This window comes from Ctenopharyngodon idella, chromosome 7 (assembly GCF_019924925.1).
Source record: "Ctenopharyngodon idella isolate HZGC_01 chromosome 7, HZGC01, whole genome shotgun sequence".
NCBI classification, from domain to species: domain Eukaryota; kingdom Metazoa; phylum Chordata; class Actinopteri; order Cypriniformes; family Xenocyprididae; genus Ctenopharyngodon; species Ctenopharyngodon idella.
Window position 1 is genome coordinate 32,014,181 of NC_067226.1, and position 23,416 is coordinate 32,037,596.

Sequence of the window (23,416 nt, forward strand, 5' to 3'; positions counted from 1 at the left end):
TCTGCTGCTAACATCTTGGTGCCAGATACCACAGCACACCTTCAGGGGTCTAGTGGAGTCTATGCCTTAATGGGTCACGGCTGTTTTGGCAGCAAAAGGGGGACCAACACAATATTAGGAAGGTGGTCATAATGTTATGCCTGATCAGTGTCTGTGTGTGTATATATGCAGTTTTACTAAGACATAACAAATTTTTTTTTGACTAATCCCATCACACCTCTATGCTATTCTGGTCTCTAGGTCTGTCTCTTCCTTCACTGTAAGTCTTCTTGTTCGCGCCAGGTGAAAATCATAAGTCAGAATACTTGAAAGCAATATCACACCTTTCCTCAACAAGCTGCACAATTAATCACCATGTCCATTTATGTATCACTTATGTCCATAGCACAAATCCCTAACCGGGCAATAGTAACAGTGACAGATTAAGTACAAAACTGTCTTGTAGGCATTTTCCCTGAATGTTTAGAAAAAACACCCACAGTAATAACAGTTTTTCCAAGACTACTGAATTTTTTCAAACTATTGTAGTGGACAAAAATAGGCGATTGAAGCTAAATAACAGTAATACAACAAACTACAATGCGCAGCAATTTTTTTTTTTTTTTTTTTTTTTTTATACAGTTGTTTATGTAAAAAATCTGCATTCTTTAAAAGAAAAAGAAAAGAAGTAGTGCTGAGTTGTTGCTTTCAGAACATCTCTTTGCTGGGCTCCAGTTTACCAGCAGATGCCACAAAAACACGTAGCAGGGAAATAAATCTATCCTTTGTCGTACACAAAAACGTAAGCCTTTATTTGTAAGCCGTCATTTTTAATACAATTATGAGACGCATTTTCACACTAATGCTAGTAGCTCTCAAATTATATTCTTTAGACAAATGGTTTCCAGTAACCAAAACAGCCTTTATCAGCATTTTTCAATCTGATCAAAACCATTAATGTGAGTGTTTTGCATGCTATCGACTGCATCAGTAAGTCTGTGAGTTTATTAGGTTACGTTAGGTGAAAAATATTTGTAGTAAGTTAATCTTCCCCTCTCTAATGTGTTTTTGGTAAGTCTAATGTTCGCTAAAGTGCTGAGTTGCTGTTTTCTACTTTAAAGAGAGGCATTAAATTGATTACAACTAAGTTTTGTCGCCACAACTTCAATTAGTGGTGAGGAGACAAGGATATTTATGGTTGCTGTGTAGATGTTTAGATTTATGGCAGAGCCAGAGTCCAAAGTAGATGTTGTTCTGAACAACAGCAAAGTGAAGATATGTTAATAATGTTTGTGCAACATACTATATAGAAATATTAAATAGTGTATATGTCGTCATATAAACCCTAAATGGTCCTCAATGTCTTCAACAACAAACTGTTCTATTCCTATAAAAAAGCACAAACTGCATTTTACAATACTTGTATATTGTACATTTAGAGTCTGAAGAAGTGCTATAGCTAAACCACAAATTACCAAGAACATTCTACAAAAAACAGCAGTCAACTCAGGATCAATGCAACTGTAGTGGTATCACAAGAATAAATGTAAATATGCAACGTTTTAAGATATGGCTTTTAGACCATCACAAATACTCCCTACACCTCCAAACGCTGAATACTCTTCTGGATTACTGGTGCGTGAGATTGAGACAGTTAAACAAGCAAGCAAGGCAAGATAATTTGCAGGTAGTTTAAACTGTAATGATGAAGGGCGTTACATTCTCATTCATGCCAAAATTAAAGCATCATGAGCGGGTGTGCCTCATACGTCCTGAAAAGTGAAGCTGCGGGCTCTTTGATCGCCCCCTGGTGGCTGGATGCAGTACAGGTCATAAACCTCGCCCTCTCCATGCAAACGAACGGGACTTGAGTCAAAATAAAAAAATAAATTACGCTTCAAAATAAAATTGAAGGTCATTTAAGGTATTTGTTATCATATATTCAATTGTTCGTTTTTGTGACAAGTTTGATTTTAGCTAGCAATTTGAAGCTATAGAAATGGGGCGTGTCGTCATGATTGACAGTTGTGATTGACAGCTTCTCTGAGGATTGTCAGAGCTTCGAGGGGAGATTAAAGATATATAACTAACTATTAATTCTGTTATTTCACACTGACAAAATGAGTTGTTCAGCAGTAAACTGTACTAACCGACCTACAGGATCTGACGGATCACTGAACTTTTTTTCGGTAACGTTAAATGTGGGCTTTATAAGCTAATTAATAAATGTTATTGTTAAGATAACACGCCTAACGTTAGCCATGATGGGAAAAAGCAGGTGATCGTTATCTGGCAGTTACTAATTATTTTTATGGTATAAAATAATAATTAGCAGGACAAAACTAATGATAGCCTACTCTAATTAATTATAGAGCACTGTCTACAGCAATCGATCTCCTGTAACGTTAGTTAAACTTTATTTAAAATGGCAGGATCGTTTATGACATTTTAGAGTTGTTTCTAGTGGCATATTATATTGAGTTAATTTGCTGTTTCAAAAATATTATTGCTCTAGAAACAGAATAGCCTATTATTTTATAGGTAGAATTTAAAATTGTGTATAATTTATATAGCCTATTTAAAATACATCAGTGATGATGCAGTCGTCTGGGCGGAAGTTTGATACCGCGACTCCGCCTCCGGGCTCCACTGACGATTCCTTCTGCGCATGCCCAGGCTCCAAACCGACGTTTTTGCATAACATGTCAACGCCCATCGTCGTACATTTTACATTCAGTTCATTACAATGGAAGCGGCGTCGCGTCGTCCATCTTTTTTTACACTTTACGATCATGAGTAGCGCATCATGATAACCACAATAAATGAGGATAAATATGGATTGTAGATACTGACAATGAATGGTAGAAATACCTAATAGGATGTACTAACTTTGTTTCTTTGTGTGCGTGGCATCAGAGATGGCATTTCCCACACTAAACAAAACTCACTGCGCTTTGCGCATGCGCACGCACAACCTGAGCGGTGGATCGCGTTTCCCAGAGCCACGGCTTTCTATGGCTCTGGCTTTTCCTAAACAAAACGCATTGTGCTTTGCTGAGTGGTACGTAGCGTTTGCAAAATGTGGACTGTATCGTACTATTATCGTATCACTGTCCTGAAACCCAGCAATTTGCACCCCCCCCAAAAAAAAAAAACATGGTAAACTTTGATATAGTCATTTTTTTTATTATTATAATAATGATTTTATAACGTGAACCATTGAGTAATTCTCTGTAGCCATCTTGTGACTGTAGTTAAAAATTCATGTTATTTTAATTTTAAAAGTGTTTGCTTTCCAGTAGATGGCAGCAATCGTCCACTAAACCAAGGCACATTTTCATGTCTATTACCATGAATGAAATTGAGAAATGTAGATCTTTTTTTAAAGTGGATTTAACATAAATTTTTGCTATTTTATATAAATGTATAAATTATTTCAATTATTACAAGTTGAGGCAAATAAATAATAAAAAAAATACCATAAATTCCCCAAAACTGCACAACTTTACATTAAAAATATTAAAGTGAGCGATATTACGTTTGTTTAACAAAAGTTACAAAATCACATTTTACTCTTTGGTTATGTTAGCTAGTTGGACAGAAAAATGAATATTGTTGCCCAATGTGTAATAGCATAGCAAGCAACATAGCATAACATAAGTGATAGGCCCTATATTAGCCTATTTTATTATTGGCCTAATATTATTATTATATGAGTAATAGCTGCACACATGCCTTTATCTTGTGCATGTTTCCTCTCTTCCTTTTGATTTATTTACCTAAATCGGCCTTTGGTGGCTTAGACCTTTTGTCTTACCATAATTTAGTGTTGATTTAGAACTTGTCCCACTCCCCTCCCGCTCTCCCTACAGACGTCACCTCATCCTTCTTGTATACTTTTGAGTGAGAGTTCTTATCCGGGCGCACACTCTGAGTCCCTCCCGACCAGGTTAATTGACCCACACGGTGACATCATATCATTGACGATACATGCAAATGAGTGGTAAAAACCCGATCGCGCATTCGTTTTTTTTTCCCCCTTGCGCGGGCGCCTCGTGCTGCCCCTGGCAAGATGCCGCCCTGGGCCGTTACCCATGTCTAAATCCGCCCTGAATGGAATTCGCATTGAGATCCGGTGGGTGCTTGGCCTATGGTTCAACCCCTTTAAAACTGCGACCCCGGCAGGACTCGAACCTGCAATCTTCTGATCCGAAGTCAGACGCCTTATCCATTAGGCCACGAGGCCGATGCTAAAGTAGTAGCGGTTGTGAATGAATCGTTCTGTCGAAATGAGCACGAATGATTCGAATGGGACTGAATCGGTTTAGAGCACTTCTCGAGCCACTGACTCATTTTGGAACCAAGAGAACAATAAGAATATTTGAAGTGTATAGAGGACTTGGTATAATTATAAATGTGTTTTTATTAAATCAATGTTCTAATGAAAAAAAAGGATTGTTTAATATTTAGATACTTTTTGTTGTTACTGCTGCCTTTGGGCAGCTTCAGATGCAGTCTCATTCCAACTTTCTCTGGCTTCTCTGAAGACCTCGTGGCCTAATGGATAAGGTGTCTGACTTCGGATCAGAAGATTGCAGGTTCGAGTCCTGCCGGGGTCGCAGTTTTATACAGTTATCTGCAGCCACGCACCCCGCAGAGAGATCTTTACACACGCAACGTGGTGTAAGAAATGTACCCAAATAAAGCTGTAGTTCACAGGATGTATCCTGCGCATTGTAGCAGTACTTGTTTACAAATCACTCTGGATGAAAGCTGTACTAAATGAACAGATGTAAATGCCATTAGTGCATTATTTTACTAGATGAAATGAGAGTCATGTATACAGCCGCCTGCAGCATAACTTCGTTTGTTAGTCATGCAGAGTTCTTCACATTTGTGTAATTTATGTAAGTCTGACAGTATCGTTTTTACAGAGCCTGACTTATTAATAGCAATACACAACACATTACTAGAGTTAAAATTGAGACAAATCGTTTATTTGTGACATGAATGTGAACCACATTACTATCTAGGACGCTAGTGACTGCTCACTAAAGGAGCAGATTGAAGGATATTGTAGACTGGCCTGAATGTTAAAAAAATGCCTCTCAGCTGAAGTGAGAGTAGATCATGTAGGCCTATCACTGCAGGATTTAGGATGCCAGACATTGAGATTTAAGTATTCAATAATCCATAAGCCATGAAAGTTCAATAAACAACAATAAAACATGTACCATCTCGATTCATAGCACGATTATGTTCAAATTCCTTAGTAGGTATACATCAGCAGTGACATTCAGATATGACAAGTGTAACTTATGGGAATGTAACATTTGCATAATTTCCACTGACTGTAGAGTATACCTCAGTCATCTTAAACAGACAGGGTAATGCCAAACTGCCACTCATCCAGACCACTGGGGTGTTTGTGTTTGTTGATGCTGGCTCCATATGACGTCAGTTTGTTACCAATGGATCTTTTGCACTTTATCTCAGTAAAGTGAAAGTCTTGGTTGAAGGTATAGTTCACCCAAAAATAAAAAAGAGAAGGGAAGAGAAGAGATTATTGAATAAAGTCGTTATTTTCGTTTTGTTTTTGCACACAAACAGTATTCTCTTCGCTTCATAACATTAAGGTTGAACCACTGCAGTCACGTCGACTTTTTTAACAATGTCTTTAGTACCTTTCTGGACCTTGAAAGTGTTGATTATATTGCTGTCTATGGACAAGTCGTATACCTCTCGGATTTCATCAAAAATATCTTAATTTGTGTTCTGAAGATGAACGAAGGTCTTACGGGTGTGGAACACCATGAGGGTGAGTAATTAATTAAAGAATTTTCATTTTTGGGTGAACTAACCCTTTAAAGCTGCCCTAGAATTGAAAATTGAATTTACCTTGGCATAGTTGAATAATAAGAGTTCTGTACATGGAAATGACATACCATGAGCCTCAAACACCATTGTTTCCTCTTTCATATGTAAATCTTGTGCGTGAAAAACACTACAGAAAAACAGGCAAATCTCAACATAACACCAACTGTGACGCAACAGTCGGGGTCATTAATATGTACGCCAACAACATTTGCATATACCAGCCCATGTTCAAGGCAAGGCAGTATTTACGTCGTGGAGCTGCACAGCCAAATCATCAGACGTTCTGCAGGTATTGTGAAGCATGCAAGCAATGACAATAGCGAAAATGGCAGATGGATCCATAATAACTGTTCATGATCCATGATATCATGATATATTTAGTGATATTTGTAAATTGTCTTTCTAAATGTTTTGTTAGCATGTTGCTAATGTACTGTTAAATGTGGTTAAAGTTACCATTGTTTCTTACTGTATTCACGGAGACCAGAGCCATGTCATTATTTTCATTTTTAACCCGAAAACGCTTGTAGCTTGTAGTCATAAACGCATCTGCATTCTTATCAAGTCTCTCCAACTGTGTGTAGCTTTAGCCACGTTAGCCGTGCAGCACTATCAAACTCATTCAGAATCAAATGTTAGCAAACATCCACAAAACATGCAATACTTATGTCATCTGATATGCTGCATCACAAACAGTTTGTAAAGATCCATTTTGAGAGTTATATTGTAAACTTCAGTATTGTTTATGCAATGTTTAATGGAGTCGCGAGCTTGGGGGCAGGGAGCACTAGCATTTAAAGGTGTACACACCCCAAATCAGAGCATTTTTAATGCCACCCCAAAATAGGCAGTTAAAACATGGTATAATAAAAAATCTATGGGGTATTTTGAGCTGAAACTTCACAGACACATTCTGGGGACACCGTAGACTTATATTACATCTTGTAAAATGTCAATTCTAGGGCACCTTTAACCCAGGGTTTAGGAATGTACAGTGTGAAACGTCAGCTTACGAATACCAAGATTAATTGTTGACCCCGGGTAAATTATGAGCAGTGTGTGAAACGAGAAAGCAAGATAACCCAGAATTCCGTTTACCCGGGGTTTAAAATGGTCCAGGGTTAACTATTTCAAGTGTGAAAAGCCCTAGAATGGACTGTGTTCATACAAGCCCACCAGTTCCAGCCTTCCTATTCCACGCTCTAGTTTGATATACCGCTTTCACACGCCAACCAAACTAACTGATGACATACAGACTGCTCTGGAAAGCTCTAGTGTGAAGTGCATCGATTCCATGTCACCTAGAAACAAGACCCAGCGGTTTCAGACAACATGATGGAGCAGCGGCTAGCTAAGAGAACCACACAGCAATCATTCAAATCTATAGCAATCTAGTGACTGACAAACACCACCTAATCGATACCGCCATATGGGGAAAGGCAGAAAACAAGACCACAAAAGAAAATAAACCATTTAAGAAGGCGGAAAGGAGCGCAGTTGGTGATTATGTGCACATGGGTTTAACACTTCATGCCATCTATATCATGAATGCATTAAGACAGACAGATCTAATTATGCGATCTCCTTCTAGTGAGAGTGGATTTCTCAAGGACTCTGATAATCCTGAGAGAGATGATGATATTGGAGTGGAAAGCGGTTATTAGTGTTATCACTGTAGATTTTTAGGCTGATTAAAAACTAGAACTGGACATAAAATTATAGATAGGGCGATGTCAGTAAACTTTCAATTAACCTGTGAAATTGCTTTGGCAATATTTACTGACCTATGACAACAAATCCAACAGCAGTAGTCTGGTAATCACACCTTCAAAAGAGGCTGCACGTGATGTGATTTAGTTTCAGTGCATTATTATAACAAATAATTTCCCACAGCTGGGAATGTTGCATAGGTCAGACACCTTGTGTGCTTTGATGTCTAATGGTCTATACTGAGTGTTCATAATATCATTCTGACCATCAAAACGCATTAACATTCGAAAGAGCGTATGAGGAGGGTTTAAACAGAAAGCCATTTACTTTCATTAATCCATGCGGACTGTCGAATTATGATGGGCATGATGTGATACTTCAGTATCCATCTAAGGTGAGAAGATTTCTTTTTTGGCAACTTCTTTATCCAATGGATTCTGCGCGTTTTTTAATCTTGGTGAACCAACACAATATAGCAAAACAATCTCTCCTATTTAGCCTCATTTACTATGGAAATGTGTTTGCATCTTTACAAACATGCTTATTTGCAAGTCCTCTGAGTGTGTGGGAGGATATAAGGAAGTTAGTTTAAATTAAATATAGCTTTTTACCTTATTGCAAATTAGGGCCAATAGATGTTTACTCTTTTCTTCAATTAGAAGGAGTACATATATTAGCTTTTTCAGGAAAAGTTGGCTACATGTTATTGAGCGTATGAGATAGTGATTAAGCTTTTTTTACTCGTCACAGTCATCTATGGAATTTCTACTCAATTCTATTAGTTTTATTTTCCAATTTTGTATCATTTTTATGGAGCTATGTTGAAGTTTATCCAAAGGGATTACATTCATCCAAAGGTAGTTGCACTGCGTGTAAGTTACATATATTTTGAGTTAATGCACTACTTGGGAATCAAACCCACCATCTTGCTGTTGCTAGCACAATGCTCTGCTATTTGAGCTACAGGAACATTGGGTCTTGATTTTGATTGATAGGACAGACCACCTTGGAAAACGTCAGGTGTCAGAGCATGAAGCTGAGAAATGCATCTTAAAGCATCTTAAAGCAATGTTTATGTTCCTTTGACTGGAGTATGTTCAAAATAATGAATCAAGACAAATGAACACAGTGCATGGCATTAAGTCATGTGTTGTTCAACATATATTGCCATGTTAAAAAAAAAAGCAAATAAGCCTTACAAAAATAAGTATACTTTAAGTTCATTTTATTAAGTATACTTAAGTAAAGTTCAAGTATATTTTAAGTATACTTTGTCGTAAGTATACTAATATCAATACTAGTAGTATAGCTACTTGTAAGTGTACTGTTTCAATACTACATGGGACTAAATTGGCCCACATTTTAGTATAAAAGTATACTTTTAAGTCTAACAGTAGTAAACTTTGAGTAAACAACTAGTTTACAACTACGTTTTTCGTTTGTACTGCAACTATACTAAAAGTGAACTTATAGACCTTATGTAGCCCCGCCCCTTTTCAGCGCTGCGCTTGTTGTCTTTTGTCTTCCGGTTTGTTTTTCCACTGCGATCTTACGTATTTATGAATGAACTGCTCGTTTTAAAATCTTCCCTCTTTAAATCTGCTTTAAACATTACAATGCTCATGATAACTTTCATTAACTCTACAACAGGTAAATCCACTTCATCAGCTAGTTCTCAAAATTCTTTGACAGCGATGCCATAGAAATATACAGAGCTACCGCAACGGAAGTTCAAAGACAATATTATAAAGATGGCGGCGCGCTTGTTTCTCTGCCTCATAAGGTCTATAGGTATGATGGTTTAGTAGTCAAATCTATTTTTTTACAGTCTATGAGTCAAATACTTGTAGCACATTTTTTAGTTCATGAAAGTATACTTTGAAGTTTACTAGTCTCAGTAAACTAGTTTAGTTTAGTCTAGTTAGTTTTATACTGCAATCAAAAGATTGAGTATAGGCCAAATATACTTACACTTTTCTGTCAATATAAGTGAAGTATGACTTATTTTTTAGTTTAAAAGAAGCATACTAATAGCACACTTGAATAAACTAAACTTTTGTAAGGGAAGCTATATTTATATCAACTTTCTGAGCAACACTTGAATAAAGAACTATCAAAAGTAAATCTACTGTACAATATGGAGCTCAAATAATGAATCAAACCACTATGATCGAACTCAAATCTGAAGTTTAAGTGGCTCATGATGTAGCTGACAGTAATTTGTTTCAGTGTTTTTCTTCTTCTGAAATTGCAGACTAGTGCACTACCAAGTAAGAAAAAGCAAGATGTTAAATTCAAATGAAGTGAACTGTATTATTGGGTCTGTTGGGTCTAATTACTAAATATTCACTTTGCCTAAAATGCTTTCTCACGTTACATGCTGTCCTATTCTAGCTTAATGTGTGTTGGCTTCAGAATAAAGTGTGCATAAACATTTTATGTACGTTTTTTTTTTTGGCAGAGGGATTGAATACGGTAAGTTATGCATGATGTAGCCACATGTTTCTCACTAATTATGCATTTTGTGTTCCACCACAGTTTTTGAATGTTAATGTGAATTGTTGATTGATTGATGACCCTAGTCTTCTCCTGGCTTCTATGGCTTAATTTAAACATAACAAACAAGTGCAAACAGTAATTGCTTCATTTGGCAGGCTGATGTGGAGCAACTGCTTTCAAAAATGTGCATCTATTGTCACAGTGTTTTGACGAAGCTAATTCCTGCAAATCACTGACACTATTTCAGATGCAAACATTTTAAATTTGCCAACACTCTCTCAAAATAGCTTCTGTTATTAACACATTATGGCTAGATTGTCCTGAAGAAAGCTTGTGAGGGAGACGATGAAGCCGTAAATGGTTGGTATGGGTGATGAATCAAGAACAATCAAGGGCTTCGCATCGGATGGATGCTATAGAGATAGATAATATCCAGACAAAAGGAAATGTCCCAGAAGCCATTGTAAAATCTGGTTCTCGCCCTAACAGGGACTTCTTCAAACATTTCTATAATCCCGTTATTTCACCCAGAGGGATTTCAGTTCAATTTCAGTCTTCCTATTCTCTAGATCTGTACCAGGTCAGGGAAGGGGCTCGATCCCCCATGTCTTCCTTAGCACTGCCCAATAGGTGTAATTATGATGGATGGGGTAATTTCCAGAAGCTCTTTTTTTGCCAAGCGGGTCATACCCATCTTGCTTTCTCACCAACGTAATGACTTTTCAAAGGAGCGCACTCACAAAAGTGCATCCGCAGCACAGTGTTTGAGAGCTGACCTAAGGCCAGGTACGGAAAAGCAACAAATCACTGACTATAACTGGTAATGACACGTAATGGCACCTTTTACTTTGTGCTCAAGGAACCCATATTCAAGACACATTTTATGTTGGGGGGGTTTTTCCGTGAATGTTATCCAGTGTCAAATTTTCCTCAAATGTAGCCTACTTATATATCACTACGAATGTCAAGCCACACTTTTAATTTTGATTTGATTCATTATTTGCCAGAAGATCCCAGCAGCAAAAAGAGTACCTCAGGGATGACGTGTTTTTGTAGGCCAACCTGGAAGTTAGCGGCGCACGGGTTCCCTGTTTTTAAGACACAATAAAGGTTTAAAAAAACCACAAGTGGGTTATAACTGGTGTGTTTTATGTTATAGATCAAAACGTGAAAATATTTAGAGGCTTTGTTAACCACAGATCTTATTTCAGGCGATTTAGCAAAAACCCATTCAGAAAACCCATAGACTTTAGGGCGATGGAACCGGAAGTCCTAAAATGCTAACTCGCTTCCGGGTTTTGCCTACAAAAACACGTCATCACTGAGGTACTCTATAGTAGTGTGAGCCTGTTCTTGAAATTAGTCATAGGCGGATTGTGTGTAAAGGTCCGTTCACACCGAGAATGATAACTATAAAGATAACGATAAAGATATAGTTCTAAAAATCAATCTAAATATAAAAGAATAGCACTGTCCACACCACAGCTATAACGATAACGAGAAATGATATCGTTTGGATCACTTTCAGAACGATTTTTTCCTGCTGTTGAACGATAAAACACTGACAGCCAATCAGAATCCATTGTAATGTAAGGGCTCGCGCATTTAAAATGGCAGACGACATTGCGGAGAAGTTAATCACTGAGGTCCAGAAAAAGCCACCACTGTTTGACAAGTCGTACTCCCCTTTTCAAGGATACTTTAAAAAATGGATATATGGAAAACAATCGGTCATGCCCTCGGAATAAATGGTGAGAAGTATTAACGATGAGATCATTATACCAATTACTCCAGTGGTTCAAGTCTTACCTCTCAGGTAGGTCCTTCAGGGTATCTTGGAGAGGTGAGGTGTCCAAGTCGCATCATCTTGCTACTGGGGTACCTCAGGGCTCAGTGCTTGGACCACTTCTTTTCTCCATCTACATGTCATCACTAGGATCTGTCATTCAGGAACATGTTTTTTCTATGACTGTTATGCTGATGACACACAACTCTACCTCTCATTCCAACCAGATGATCCGACAGGTTGCTGGTCGCATCGCAGCCTGCCTGACAGCCATTTCTGCCTGGATGAAGGACCACCACCTTCAACTCAACAACTTGCAAAAACGGAACTGCTTGTGGTCGGTGCCAACCCAACACTTCATCATAACCTTTCAATTCAACTTGGGTCGTCAACCATTACTGCTTCCAGGACAGCCAGGAACCTTGGAGTGGTGATGGATGATTGTTTAAGCTTCACAGATCATATCGCTCCAACAGCCTGGTCCTGCAGATTTGCCTTCTACAACATTAGGAAGATTAGATCCTTCCTATTGGAGCATTCCACACAAATTCTTGTCCAAGCTCTTGTTCTATCCAGACTGGACTATTGTAATGCTCTCTTGGCTGGCCTTCCAGCATGCACTGTCAAGCCTCTACAACTGATCCAGAATGCTGCAGCAAAACTGGTCTTTAACAAACCAAAGAGAGCACATGTCACACCTCTCTTCATCAGTGTGCATTGGCTGCCAATAGCTGCTCGCATCCAATTCAAGGCTCTGATGTTTGCCTACAGAACAACCACTGGCTCTGCACCACTATACCTGAACTCATTACTTCAGACTTATGCGCCCTCCAGAAGCTTGTGTTCTGCAAGCGATCGGTGCCTTGTGGTGCCATCCCAAAGGGGCACAAAATCACTCTCACGGACCTTCTCCGGGTCTGTTCCTGGCTGGTGGAATGACCTGCCACGCTCTGTCCGAGCAGCTGAGTCCTTAGCCATTTTAAAAAACTGCTAGAGACATATCTTTTTTGTCAACACTTGACCCAGTAATAGTAGCACTTACTTTTTATTTATCTATCTTTTCTTCTTCGATTTCTATTTTTTCCATCTATTTGTGTATTTAAAAAAAAAAAAAAAATCCTTTCTACGAGCACTTTACTGATTAAACTGTGATTTGACACAGCACTTACATACTATTGTACTCATGTTGATTTGATTGCTTCTACTATTCTCATTTGTAAGTCGCTTTGGAGAAAAGCGTCTGCTAAATGACTAAATGTAAATGTAAATACCAAGCTAGCAAACGGTGTAAAATAAAATGACCTCAGATATCCAGAGCTAGTTTCGACAACATTGTCTTGCTTCCTTCAAAGTTGCAGTGAAAAAGTCTAGGCTTTGTTTTTTTTCCACTATATTGACTTCGTCAGCTAAATTCACTGTTAGATTAGATCGATTACACTAGCTATTCACTCGGAACAAAGCATGCTGAGGACATCTGCTGGTTAAACAGTGTAAATGCAACAAGAACAGCAAAAACATGTTGTACTCACTTTAAAACCGAAGCGCGTGAGCTTAGAATAAACAGACCATTATCGTTCGTTGGTGTGGACACAAATATAGTTATCTTTATAGTTATCGTTCTTGTTGTGAACAGGCCTTAAGGCTGGGCAAAGCTTAGCCTTCCCCTAGCCATGGACTTGTTGAGATTAGCGTGGATATTTCTCACTCAAACCACTGCCTGCTGCTGCTATTTCTGATTTCTTTTAGAGGGAAAATCTGCCAATTCCTGCAGGTCTAGAATTAGTTTTCTCTGTAATAATAGCATATTGGTGAAACAGATTTGGCAAACGATCTAGTGCTAACTGCATTTGAGCTCTGGGAAGCGTCAAAGGTTTCTATTTACAATGTGTTTTTGCAGCATTGGGCAATGTAGCCAATCACAAGCATACCTGTTGATTTTTTTTAACGCAATGGCCAATCAGAGGCGTTTAAATTAGCATGAACAAAAACTCTGGTGTTTTGAGCGGTGAGTGGAAATCCTCACAAATCCTCTCATTGTAACAAACAAAGTGTAGATATTATGTAAATAAGAGATTCATTGATTGTAAAGGAACTTCGTAATGAACTAAGATGAGTGACAGCTTTTTAGTGATTATAAAGGGAGCGCTCTTTGTGTGCTTTCTGCCATGCCAAATCACGCATACAGTAAGGCTTGGTTTTCTGTTAAAATTAACAGTGGTTTGTGAATGTGATTGCTTTAATAAATAATTTATTGGGAGTGTTTATGCTGGGATGTGTAGTAGGTTGTGCGGCAATGTGTTTTTAAAAGGAAAGCGCATCTCCGCCTTATCCTGGAGTTGGTTCACCCTCTGCCTATGAAATTAGTTCTAAACTTTAGTGTAATTAATTGATTTTTACATTTTCTGGAAGAAAAAGGAAAGGAAAGGAAATATGCAGGTTCGTGGATTTGAAATTGGGGTCCAGTGGCCACAGGGGGTGCTAGAGGATCTGCGGAAAATGTGACAGGAAAAATGATTTTAAAATCTATTTTTAAGTCTATAAAAGTTAACACATTGAATTAAGATATGAATAATGACATGTTTAACGTAATACAAAACCTTTCAATGGTTTGGGGTTCGTTCGTTTTTTTATGTTTTTGAAAGAAGTCTCTTATGCTCACCAAGGCTGCATTTATTTGATCAAAAATACAGTAAAAACAGTAATATTGTGAAATATTATTTCTAATTTTATATAACTGGTTCCTTTTTAATATATTTTAAAATGTAATTTATTCCTGTGATCAAAGCTGAATTTTCAGCATCATTACTCCAGTCTTGTCACATGATCCTTCAGAAATCATTCTAATACACTGATTTGCTCAGGAAACATTTATAATTATTATAAATGTTGAAAACAGTTGTGCTGCATCATATTTAGTGGAAATTGTGATTGATGGATCAATTTAATATATCCTTACTGAATAAAAGTGTTAATTTCTTTCAAAATAAACATAGTTCTCTATATATCTCTCCTTCTTTGTGATGTATACATTCAGGAATAGTTTAACATGGAAAATGTTTTACGTCAGGTTTACACGTCTAATTTGTTTTGGCAATATAAAGCTAATTTAATTTTGGAAACAAGTTGTCTGTGTCTCTTAAGAAGAGTCTCCCACAAAGGAGTTTCATGGTATATAATAAGCATAGTCTTTTAGACCAATAGACTCTTTGTCTGTTCAATTAAATTGGCTTTCATGGATTAAAAAAAGAAAGAGAAAGAAAGCTAATGGAAACAGTGTTAGGTTAACTAGGGTTAAATTTCTCCTGTGGGACTTTATTCCTTACAACCATAGATTTTGCATTGTTCCCTGCACATTATAAATGGTCGATTGATTCTAGGCTTTGTTTTTACGGGGCAGTCATTCACTTTAATTTGAAATGGGACTTGGTGTCTAACAACAAACAAACCGAGGAGAGGAAAAAAGTGCATATCAATTCTAATATCGTCAATGAGTGTTTAATCCTCTCAGACATGACAAAGCACAGTGATAGAAGTGTGAGACATGAGCCAGGACAAAACATGCTGATCAGCTAATTGTGGTACATCCCCTCAATAACCTCACCTGATCTCATACAGCTGAGCTCAGCGCTTCAGGTCCTTAAAGGGAGGGAAGGTTCATACTTGCACCCGTTTATTGCTTTACCGGCTCCATTTAGATGTCTCTTAAGACCTCTGAGCCCCTGTTTTAACCTTCAATTATAAATTAGACTGTTGAGGTAAAGCGCGTTTATGAGCTAAATGTGACCGATTTAATTTGAAATGGGATTTGGGCTGAAATGACTTCACAGCAAACATGCATAATGTTCTTTTTCTCACCGTTATTAGGTTAGACACTTGAGTACGCGTAGTGGTAGAAAGCACTGTATACGTGAACTAATAAAACTAGAACAATATGCCAATATCTGAATTAATGGTAGACATGAGATACAGTGGAGACTTTTTCATGTTTTGTTGCATTACAGCAATGAATCACAGTGGACTTCTTTTGGCTTTCTTGACGCTCATCATCAGAACAAGATTCTATAAAGGGATTTAAAATAAAACTGAATATAAAATAAAACCACCCACTTTACATAGAAGAAGAATAGCTAAATCACTTGTGTATAGTCAAAGAGATTCAATTGACTGTATAAAAACAACTCTATCTGGAGGATCCAACTTCTGTGAGTCAATATTGTGGCAGAAGTTACATCATTAAGACAAAAAACACTCCAAGCGATTCAGCAGAAAAGTAATTGAAAGGCACAAGTCTGGGGATGGCTACAATAAGACTTCAAGAAGTCATTGAATATCCCTTGGAGTACAGTTAAATCAATAATTAAGTAATGGAAAGAGCACGGCACTGCTGTAAATCTACCTAGAGCTGGCTGTCCTCAAAAACCATGTGACTGCGTTAAGAGGAAGGTCATCAAGAGCCGGCTGAAGAGATGGTTCTGTGGTCTGAAGCTTTCTGGCCACCAAACAAAATGCATGTTATCCGAACACTACACATCTTCTGTGAAGCATTTTGTAGGCAGTATCATGCTGTTGGGATGCTTCTTGAGTTTTGGTCAAGGGGATTTTCTTTTTTTCCCCAAAAAAAGCTAGTTCATGTTATTGCATTGGATTAAAACCTACTGACTTTGCTTACACAGGGTATAACAACTTCCTTTTTTGTACTTTTTTGGTGTTTCCAGTCAAAAATTAGTGGCATACGGCAAATTGTTTATAGATGGTTTCAACGTCAACAACATTTTGTGACCCAAACTTAACTTTCGTAGACTTTCACAAAGAATCAATAACAACAGAGTCCCTCCAGAGGTGATTATTTCTGATAACAAGCAAAATGCAAGTTAAAACTATGTCTAGCCAGTTTTATTTTGGGTTACCAGTAGAAGAAAAGAACCTGTACTTGGCCTAACTTAAATGCGACAAAGTTACTACCAGACTCGTTCAACAAACACATTGTTTGTGCGTGCGTCCGATGAAACCATCTATTAATCTCTCATTTTGTTATTACTAAATATTGGATTCAATCTTTTTGTCAACTCATTTTCTTTCAATTAGCACAGGTTTTGTATTTCTTTTTGGAAATGATTGATCGTAGGCCTCATTGATCTGAGCTTATGCACCTCTGGTTTTTTTTTTTTTTTCTTTGAGGTGAAAAAGCTTGATTGACCTTTTATTTTCACTCAAAAACTGAGGCGCATAATCAGCAGGAGGGGGTGTGTCCATTCATGATGGGGGAGGAGAGAGAGTGAGCCAATCAGCAGTAGGGGCGTGTCCACTCATGATGGGGAGGAGAGAGTGAGCCAATCAGCAGGAAGGGGGTGTGTCTACTCATGATGGGGAAAAGAAAACAAGTTGACAAAAAGATTGAATCCAATATTTGGTGATAATACAGCATAATCAGAGATTTACAAGCAATTTTAAAGGCTGGAACCAGTGGTGTAAAGTTGTTGGGTAAATGTAATTATTTACTGTACTTAAGTATCTTTTTGGCTACTTTGTAGTTGTACTGAGTATCAAAGATATTGGCAACTTTTACTCTTTACTTGACTACATTTTTAAATATACTTTTCATTCCAATACATTTGAGATGAGTAATGCAATTACACATTACATTTTGCATGGCACTTAACTTTTTCTGCAGCAGTTTATTTTTGCTTTAAAGAAGTGATATTGCCATCTACAGGGCATTGAAGGTACTATATCTTGTGTGTTTTGCCTTTACTCACCCAAACTTGTCAACAATGCTACTTTACATGAATGCGAGTGCATTAGCTGGTAGTTGCTGAATCGCAGGTGTTTGATTTAGGAGATGAGGTCATGACTGCAGCCACTGATGAGGCTGAAACCAGCACATCCAGTGCAAGTAGACTTTGACTATTTAATTTTGCTTAACATTATTTTATTTATCCGCTATACTGACAAGACCTTTTTGAAGGATATTGGTTTACTTATGGCCTTTTTGAGAACTTGAGCTTAACTGAGACTTGAGAGTTTGTAGGTGTTTAAGAGGCTGTTGTTTCAACCTTGATTTATTGCAATACTGAGGCTGTTGTTTTATTTTGTTTTTAGACATGATTTCTTATCTTACAAATCAGTTGTCTCTTAGGTGTTGAGGACTAGTGCATCTTTGAGCCTGTATTTAGTATGAGTAAAGTACTGTTAAAAAGACTTTTACTCAAGTCATATAGGAATTGGTGACTTGTAACTTGTAACTGAGTAATTTTCACTGTAAGATATCTGTACTTTTACTCAAGTATGGTTTTCAGGTACTCTTTACACCTCTGGCTGGAACACCAATTTAGGTAAAGGATTTTCAGCACAGCACAAGGGCTAGAACAGTGTTTCTCAACTCCAGTCCTCAGGACCCACTTCCCAGAATGTTTTATATATCTCCCTATTCAACACACTAGAAGAAGGTGATGAGCTGAATCAGGTCTTTTAATTAGTGAGACATTTCAGTCCCCAGGACTGAAGATGAAAAACCCTTGAAGGTTTGTGAGGGTTTGAAAGTCACAAAATACAGGTAAATCCTGTAGGACTCATGTGACTTGGGAGAAGATTTGTTTTCCAACAAAACAATGACAAAAAACTACACAGGAATGGCTTAAAGGTGGAGTATGTAATATTGACAGCTAACGGTTGAAATGGGTACTGCAGACCAAATTCAAAATATTGGACAGAGTTGTTTCTCCCACCGCCGCCTCCTTAGACTCAACGCTCATGCGGGTTGCCAGATTGAGGACATGCTCACACTTAACAGGAGCGAGCGCATTTGACAATGGAAGGCGAGAAGACTTACAGACTGTAAGTTGATGAGTTGATATATTCGCGTTTTAATATGCTCCCGTTCATAGAGATTTTTAGATGGATGCTGAGGCTTTTTATGTCGGGTAGAATTTGCGATCTCTGACTCGGTTTGTTTGCTGGCTTCCATGGCTGCAAAACGCTGTGTTTTCCGCCAACTGGCAACCCGGGTGTCAAAATACTATTGGGTATAATGGCAGTGGGCGGACAGACCAAAACAAAGACATTCGACACGGAACACACATTTCAAAGTAGATCAACTGGCTGTAGCATTGTTTGTCAGAGAAACGAGTATGTGAACTTAGCATGCTTCCTAACTATCTGCAAACACATTATGGTATTTTCATGCTTTAGTAGGTCTACAGTCAATAAATTACATACAGCACCTTTAAGACAGGCAATATTAATATCCTGGAGTGGCCAGATCAATCTCAATCCAATTGAGAATTTATGGATGGACTTGAAAGGAGCAGTTTTGCAGAAAGAAGCATACAGTTTGCAGTTTTGGAAAAAGAATGGAGAAACACTGCAATGGTCAGTGAAAGCTATTTACATAAACTCAAGGCTGAAGTTGCTGTCATCTAATTAACGCTGATTTGAAGGGGGTGAATACTTATGCAAATGATTATTTGCATAATATTGTTCATAATATTGTTTACGAACTGTAAATTTTCACTTTGACATGAAATAGTTTCAATGAGGAAAAAAATAAAAGGAAAGCAGAATAAAACACAAAAAGTACTTTTATAGGGAGTGTACACCGTATAAGGACCATGACCTAATCTCACAAAAAATTGTCAAGAAATGTGTTGGTCGTATTCCCACCAAAAAGAAAAATAAGAAATCATTTTAGATAGAGAAATGAAAGCCTGTTTTAGGAACACTGTGGCTTTTCTAAAGAAGTCATATATTACTTAGTCTTACATAAAACTGGTTTCTTTCTCAAGTATGTACTTTTTAAAAAGTCACCCATTGCACGGCCCACAGCTGCACTATTAATGACGAATTCTGAAAGTAATTTCTCCTCCAAATCCCTAAACACTGGCAGAAATGACAGTCTACAGCCAATTTTTAGAGACCTACATAATCAAGGTGCCTAAATAATTCATAGTATTACTAATCCCCATTTCCACCAACGCAGCACAAAAGTCAATGACAATTTGACAGCTGAGCAAGAGAAAGACATAAAAGTGCATAAGAGAAACCCCAAGTACAAGGAATTTAAATCTGACAAGACAGATATATGCCGACCAAAAGCATAACTGGATATCCTTTGTGTTTTTGAAAAGGGGGAAAGGGTCTGTGTCCACTATTATTTGTCCATCTACTGCCCTCAAGTGGTAGTACTTTAAAAGACAAAATATGTGCACTGAAAGAAATGAAAGTGAAACACACACAATTTAATGTTCACCCTGCTGAAAACAAGATTTCATGCCATAGTTTGCAAATATATAAAACAATGAGATCATATGCTATAAACCGGACCCTTTTTAATATTGAGTACACTGTCACAGAGGTTTCTATTTACCAAGCAAGATAAATAAATATACAGATACAGGGCAGGTGACAACATACAAGTGTATGGGACATACTGTATAACCCCTATAGGACAATCTGAACATTGCTCATATTGTTAGTTGCCATCATCAGATTGAATAGGGTCCAAACTCATAGAATCTTAGTCCAAAAATCTGAAGAAAAAAAAAAAAACATTTTCCATTATGTCCGTTTATTCCCATATTACAGAGCCATAATGAAGCGTCTGACTTGTTTCAGGTACTCTGGCTTCAGGAAGTCCTGGAGTTCATCCTTTTTTACCCAGGCAAATGAATTCTTCTCCAGGGGTAAGTGCTTATGGCTGGACAGCACAGCTTTGAAGAAGAACACTTTGGCTCCAACACTGCCCTCTTTCTGAATGTCCTTTGGGTATTTGTATTTGTAAAATCCACAGGGTGCATTACCAAAGAAAGTAGCTTTTAGATCAGCACCTACAGAAGTCAAATTAAACAGAAGGTTAATAACTTTACTAGGGCTGTCAAGATTCCTTGATTAAATTTGCGAACTCAATTTAAAAAAAAAATACTCTATTGCAATTTACCAGTGTCGAATAACCAGCAAAATACCGGAAGTGGCGCCGATATTAAACAAGGGTTTGATCTGCTGTAAAGTGTAACAATCACCAGACCGTTGGCGCCCTCTACAGGCATTTGTTATAATACATAAAGTACATAAGTTGATTGTTTATATTATGTATTTTAAGTGTTGTTCTATAAATCCATATGATTACTTGCTTTTGAAACTTTATTTGAATCAAATATTATTGCCTCTTTGTTATTATATATGTATTTTAAGTCAATTCAAAGGCTTTTTTTTTTTTTTACTTCTGTCTATTGTTATTAGCACAAACAAATCCAATTAATCATCAAGATAATCGACTGACTACTCGATTACCAAAATAATCATTCACTAACAGCCCTAAATTTAACCTGCAGAGTGCAGCATATTCAATTTATGAATTACAGTCGTGTTATATCATCACTGTCTGGCTGAATTTCCCTGATATTATAATTTTAGTGCATTAAACCTAATGTGATTTTGGAAATGAGTAAAAAGGCCCATAGTCTTTTCAAAAGCACAAACCATACTGAGCTTTTCTTTAAACAGCAATTAAGAGGTTAAAAACTGTAATCATTACATGACAGCCTATTAAAATGTTTGATTTTCAGCTCCTGTTAAAGCTGACATCAACTCCACAGTGAAAACAGACCTACCAGAAGCTGTCTAAATGGATATTATGATAGAAATCTTACCTGGAAGACTTGCAAGGGCACGTTCGGCCGTCTGTCGAAGCGTCTCTCCCATCTGCCACTGTATCTGAGGCAGGAGCCAAAGCTTTTGATTGCCAATGTCCTTCTTCACCAGCAAGATGAGACTGTCTGCTAAACAACGCTCTGAAGAACTCACGTCCTTCTGGTCAACACCTGTAGAGTGATTCATTGAGAGATGAGTTGTGATTCAACAACTTAATTACTCTGAAATGAATTATGTCAAAGCAACGATTTAAAGTCACCATGAAATCATAATTAACGATTCTTGGTTTTTAATGGAATTATTATAAATGATTTAACCATGCACATCATTATTTTATTTTACAATCCATGTGCTCTCCTCTCGTAATCTTTAAATCAAAATAGCTTCCCCTCTCTCTTGCAGCAACATCTTTTCTCTGATGATGTTTACTAGGGAGGGCGGGGCAACCTGTCACTCACATGACATCACAGGAATAGCAAACCACAACCATCCAAACAATTCCAAAAGTTCCTTCCTACATTTTTTCTTGCTCAAGAAGCCGTTTCACTCGGATATACATCATATTAGGGAAGAATAGACATCACATCTTCTGTTTCATGCTGACTGACTCTATGGGGAAACTATGGAAGCTTGTTTCTGCCACTGAATAAAAGACAAAAAAGGTAATTGTGACTTTTTATCTCACAATTCTGACTTTTTTTCCTTGCAATTGCGAGTTTATATCTCGCAATTGACTTTTTTTCTCAGAATTCTGAGTTTATATCGCACAATTCTGATTTTACAATGCAATTGCAAGTTATAAAGTCAGAATTGTGCGTTATAAAGTAAAAAGAAAGTAAAAAGTCAGTCTTTTTTTCTGTTTATATCTCACAATTCTGAGAAAAGAAGTCAGAATTGCAAGGTATAAACTCATAATTGCGAGAAAAAAAGTCAGATAAAAAGTTGCAATCACCTTTTTATTTTTTATTTAGTGGCGGAAACAAGCTTCCATAGGAAATCATAAAAAAATAGATGTTTGCTGATTGCTCACCTTGTGTCCTCAGAGCTGGTTGAAATTCCTTCAGTTTCTGTTCCCAAATGTCCTCCAGATCTTGGGCTGTAACGATTTCTTTGTCTTTGTAATCCTCCTCCTCATCTGAATCATAATCTTCTTCTTGTTTCCGACTCATCCGTGCAGCATCATCCAGGAGCTTCAGCTCATGATCCGCAAGCAGACTTCTCTCTAACTCCATCTGAAACAATAAACAATCCAGATGTGTTTGGCAAGTGACTGGTGGCAAGCAGATTAATGCACGGGCAGCATTATTAGGGGAAGTACTAAAATATATAGACACACTCAGCCTCAAAATATAGCATACTAAAATTAGGAAAAGAAGAGAAAATATACATACATACATAAAACAGTCACCATTGTACCACATCCAAAACATTATGGTATGAGCATGGTGTATTTAAAGTAATAATAATAATATGACAATAATAATAATTTCATGTGCAATACTGATTCTTTCTTACCTGCTGCATAAGCTCCATGAACTTCTCCTCTATGGGGCTCCTGTCCTGAGAGACCACAGGCAGCCTCTGCACACACACAGCTCCATGCAGCGCCCACGGAGCTTCAGCAGCACCCGCAGTTTTGACATTCTGCGCAGACCACTGTTGCCTAGTGTATGAAACATTTCGCACCCCTCCGTTTGATGTAGTCGTAGTGATTATCCTCCATAATGGTCGGTAAACTCTGGTGAAGGGCGCCGCCATGTTGACCACACGTGTTCCCGCAGTGCTTTGCGACGTTTGCGAAATGGACGTGACCATTTTTGAAAATAGGGTGAAGAGATTTTGGAGAACAAACGTTTGGCGGTATTTACAAATGAGAAGATAAAAATACTATTGTTAAATTATCAGTTATATTTACAGTGA

The 23,416-nt window shown here is 37.6% G+C and overlaps 1 protein-coding gene and 2 non-coding genes across 3 annotated transcripts; 1 reads left to right on the top strand and 2 right to left on the bottom strand.

The window, feature by feature from the left end:
• Nucleotides 1-4,152: 4,152 nt before the first annotated feature.
• Nucleotides 4,153-4,225, bottom strand: trnar-ucg (transfer RNA arginine (anticodon UCG)). Its single transcript has one exon. It is a non-coding gene; the product is annotated as a tRNA-Arg (tRNA).
• Nucleotides 4,226-4,525: 300 nt separating this feature from the next.
• trnar-ucg (transfer RNA arginine (anticodon UCG)) lies at nt 4,526-4,598 on the top strand. The gene has a single exon. It is a non-coding gene; the product is annotated as a tRNA-Arg (tRNA).
• Nucleotides 4,599-20,064: 15,466 nt separating this feature from the next.
• Nucleotides 20,065-23,287, bottom strand: mrpl46 (mitochondrial ribosomal protein L46). The gene is made up of 4 exons (XM_051900559.1): nt 23,012-23,287; nt 22,527-22,728; nt 21,496-21,666; nt 20,065-20,673 (listed from the first exon to the last, which is right to left on the bottom strand). Exons 1-4 carry the CDS (start codon nt 23,252-23,254, stop codon nt 20,426-20,428), a joined length of 864 nt encoding a protein of 287 aa, XP_051756519.1. The 5' UTR covers nt 23,255-23,287; the 3' UTR covers nt 20,065-20,425.
• Between the last annotated feature and the right edge of the window lie 129 nt (nt 23,288-23,416).